This window comes from Ricinus communis, chromosome 3 (assembly GCF_019578655.1).
Source record: "Ricinus communis isolate WT05 ecotype wild-type chromosome 3, ASM1957865v1, whole genome shotgun sequence".
Lineage (NCBI taxonomy): Eukaryota > Viridiplantae > Streptophyta > Magnoliopsida > Malpighiales > Euphorbiaceae > Ricinus > Ricinus communis.
In genome coordinates this window covers 22,725,037-22,729,495 of record NC_063258.1, presented here as the reverse complement: position 1 = coordinate 22,729,495, position 4,459 = coordinate 22,725,037, and the positions used below count along the sequence as shown (strand labels likewise).

The 4,459-nt window shown below is 27.1% G+C and overlaps 1 protein-coding gene across 1 annotated transcript; it reads left to right on the top strand.

The window, feature by feature from the left end:
• Positions 1–2,695: 2,695 nt before the first annotated feature.
• LOC112536894 lies at positions 2,696–3,992 on the top strand. Its single transcript, XM_025159799.2, has one exon. It carries the CDS (start codon positions 2,783–2,785, stop codon positions 3,779–3,781), a length of 999 nt encoding a protein of 332 aa, XP_025015567.2. The 5' UTR covers positions 2,696–2,782; the 3' UTR covers positions 3,782–3,992.
• The last annotated feature ends 467 nt before the right edge of the window (positions 3,993–4,459 follow it).

Here is a 4,459-nt window from a genome sequence, read left to right as displayed (position 1 = left end):
TTGTCAATTCCTGAAGAAAATATATATGAACGGAGGAACTTGGGAAGGCAGCAAGAATTGTGAAGGGCATGAAGATACATGGGTTTCTTCTAAATCTTCTATTCTTGGCACTATCTTCTGTTTTGGTACAAGATATAAGGTTGATTGGTGTTGGACAGGCTATGGTAACTCAGTTGGTAATTGGATTACTTGTTACATATTCTATATGCTTTGTTAGGATGGTATGGTTGATGGCATATACTCTATTTTACTTCCAGTGCAAGAAGATTCATGGAGAAGAGTTTCAGCTGCAAGAAAGTGTTGAGTATACTAAACTACCTACTGCACGATTTGTTGCTCAAGATATTCCTTAAGGAATTTAAGATCTCTCTATATATCATTTAATAATTTGTCCATTTTTTCCATTTGTTTTCTTTTGTTTTGTGATGATGTCAAAGTTATGGATTAAGATCCACAATTTCTTAATACCTAATCCAAAGAATAAAAATTTAAATGATTTTAGTATTCAAAGATTAGATATGGTGTTCTACAAAACTTATAATATGATGTTTCTTGCAGATAAAAATATACATTTTAAGTGTAAAATACCATAAATTTCAAGTTTTCTAGTAATTATTAAACATTTTGATTTGCAAATTCTTAGGTAAATTTTGTTTCTTACATTATTTATAGACACATTTAACAAAAATGAGTTACATAAATCAATAATTCCAGATCATATAAAATTAATTAATTTTAAATTTTTTTCTATTATATATTATAATTACCTCTAGTGATGTGTCATCATTATTCGATATATATTACTTTTATTAAATATGTTTTTAAATAATATAACTGATAGAGTTTATTTAAAAAAATTCTATTTTTTAGTATTAATTTTAAATAATAAGGTGAAAATACATAATTATAACCCGAAAAGTTCTAATACGATTATTATTAGACCTCTTCAATTCGGTACTTGAATTATCTGCTCTACGCGTATTACATCTTCATTCATTTTGACTAATTAAGCTGTCAAAGGAAGAAGTCAATAATTTAATTTACTTTGCATATTCATAAATTTATGAATTTTAATTAAATGATTATTGTTAGTTAAAGGAACACTTGGACTTTCTCTTAATCTATTCCTTAATATTCTTAAAATTAATAAAAGACTGATTATTCTTTTATTACTAAAAATATTTATAATATACTAATTTAACAACTCCACATTACATTAGTAAAAGATATGCTAAAAATAACATGTACAAGAAAAGAAACAACATTCTAACAGTATTAATAATTTCATTATCTATCAGTTATATAAATTGTTGCTGTTTATATTTAATTGTTTATTTGACCTTATGTGAAAATTACTGAAGTATTTAAATATTTATGTGTGCATATATACACACAAACATGAGATTTTTTATTTTAAAAAAATTACCTATAAAAAGTTTTTAGACTGCGAGTATATTTAGAATTGTTATTGGATGTTGAAAAAAAAAAAGGTTTAAAATTTTTTTAATTTAATAGATTAATTTTTATACATTATTCTTCTCAAACCTATTAATTTATCTATTTTTATTTTCTATAACTAAAAAAAATAAAACTTAAGAAAACTGAGTTTGGAAAAGTACAATGGCAAATAACACTTACATGATTTATTATCCCAAATAATATATTTTCTTGAGATATTTTACATTATGTGAATAGATATATTCACCTTTCAACTTAATATGCTTATGTATATTTACCTAGCTATCAACACATTTTATTTTTTGTGTATATTAAATTAGTCTACAATATGTATATAAGATTTTCAATAAAAGTCTCAATGTATACAGAGGTTATGCATTATTTTACATTCTAGGGAGAACAATTCTTGGTGTGGCCTTAATATCATTCAATTAGTGTTTGTTCTGCTACAAATAAAATACCATTTCTTTTCATTAAAAGATTATTTCTTTGGCTACATGCGTATGTTGTTAAGTGAAAGAAAATAGAAAATATATATTTTGTAATGGAACTTTCCTATGAAATATTACTACCAGTTTATATGAATAGTAAAGTAGCTACCACAAACTTTCTTTATTTTTCGTTTTTCTTTTAACATCTACTCTTCGCTTTCCGATATCATAAGAATGGACCAATTTAGAAATCAATAGCGGTATGGTATCCGTCCATTTAAGGATATCCGAATCCAAATTTATCACTTAAATCCATTCCAAACCCGAATAAAAATATCCATATACTATCCAAATCCAATTAAAATCTATTTAAATTAAATAATTATTAAATATATTTATACATATTTAAATAAATAACGGATACCCTATCTATTTACATAAACATTCAGATAATTAAATGAATATTTATTTATCGAACCCGTTTATAATAATTAAATTTTAAAATATATTAAAAAAAATATTATAAATATAAAATATAAAATATAAACTAATCAAATTTAAATATAAATATAATAAAATTTAATATAATATTCTAAATAATAAAAATATAATCTAATATAATAAATTTTAATATAATTGAATTTGAATAACAATTACCTGCAGATTTAAATCCGAATCCAACCCAAATACCGGATGACTGCCACCTCTACTTGTATTGATTTCATCTGGGACGGCAATGTTAATGACAATGTCAAAAACAATTTATAAATAGAAAATTTTTCCAAGTGTAGATGTGGACATGATATTATAAGAGTCAATATACAGTCCAAATCTTATTGCTCTTCTTCCATCTCCTCACAAAAACAAGCTACAAAACCTGTTTCTTTCAGAAAATGGAATCTCTTATGCTTCTTGGTTTTGCAGGAATTCTTAGAGATGCACTCAAAGTCTTCTGCAAGAATGGAAGAATCATGGCTTCTGTTGCCCTTTTCACCCTCCTCACCAAATCTATTCTGTACTTATCAATTACCTTCTCCACCAAACCATTGATCACAGACTTACTCGTCGAGAGAAACCTCCTGCATGTTACCACTCCTAACACCCCAGAATTCACCAATATTCTCGCCCACATAAGGAAAGATTTCAAAATCTTTTATGGGTTGGAATGCATTTATGTTATCCTTGATGCAGTCACCTTCTTACTTTCAGCAACAGCAACAATCCTCGCCGCGGCTATTATCCATGGCGGAAAGGATGACTTATCCTTGAAGAACTTGCTGTTGAGAACAACAAGATCGTGGAAAAGGCCACTTGTTACTTCCATATACACAACTCTTTTTGGTCTGGTTTATCTCTTTCTTTATGCCGCAATTCTTTTCGGCATAACAAGAATAATCAAAACGCTGATCATCTCACCTGTTACTGTCTTTTTTCTTGGTGTTGCTTCCGTTTTTCTTTCTGTTTCTGGCATAGTTTTCTTTGTATACCTATCTGCTATTTGGACTTTAGCAATTGTTGTTTCTGCTGTGGAAGAAATAAGAGGAATTGAAGCAGTGATCAAGGCCACAGAGATTTCTAAAGGCATGAACCTACAGGGAATTTCATTGAAGCTCCTATTCATTATATCAAGCTGTCTGCTGTCAGGGATCCTTATGATGCTTAAGGATCCATCACTAACACTTCATAGAATTGTAGCTTTGGTTATAATAAATTCTCATGGCCTGCTATGGATGTACTTGTTTGCAGCATTTACTGTGTTCTACTACAGATGCAAGAAAACACATGGAGAAAGGGTTGAATTGGAAGAAATTCTAGACGATGGATATAGTAAGATACCCACCACCACCGTCACCACCACCACAGCTCTAGTTGTTGGCGATGATATACCATGATCCATAGATAGGGTATATACTATATAGTTGCAGAAGTCCTGAGCTATGAAAATAAACTTCCCGAAAGCTATATCAGACTTGCAAAGTGTATCAAATGCTTGTTCTAAAATCTCTATTTATTATTCCTCATTAAATTCACAGTAGCTTTATATCCCCATGCTGCAGCCTTATAAATATTGAAGAAATTATAAATAAACTTAGTGTTCTTTTTTTTTTTTTTTTAATTTGTGAGGATTAAATTCTGGGGTTTATTTTTAAAGTGATCTCACTTTATTACTAGACACATTTATATATTTAATATTGTTGATTGAAGAAAAACATTAATTAATTATTCTAGTGTTTAATTATATAATAGACACCGGATAGAAATCCAATATTCTATCTTGCAATTATAAACATTTAAGAGTGCAAAAATTCTCTTCCATTACATTTATTTTTCTTCCTTTTATAAATAGTTAAATTTGCAAAATATATGTTAACGTTTCTTTTCTATATATACATTAAATTTTGAAATATAGTCCTTTTAATATGTATTATTATATTTTAACAATTTTTACATGTGTTTTTATTTTTAACTTATAAAATTTAAATTTAGACATAAAAATATTAAGAAAGACATTAAAAATATTTAATTTAATATTATTTATAAAAATATTATAAATAGTTATAAAATATTAA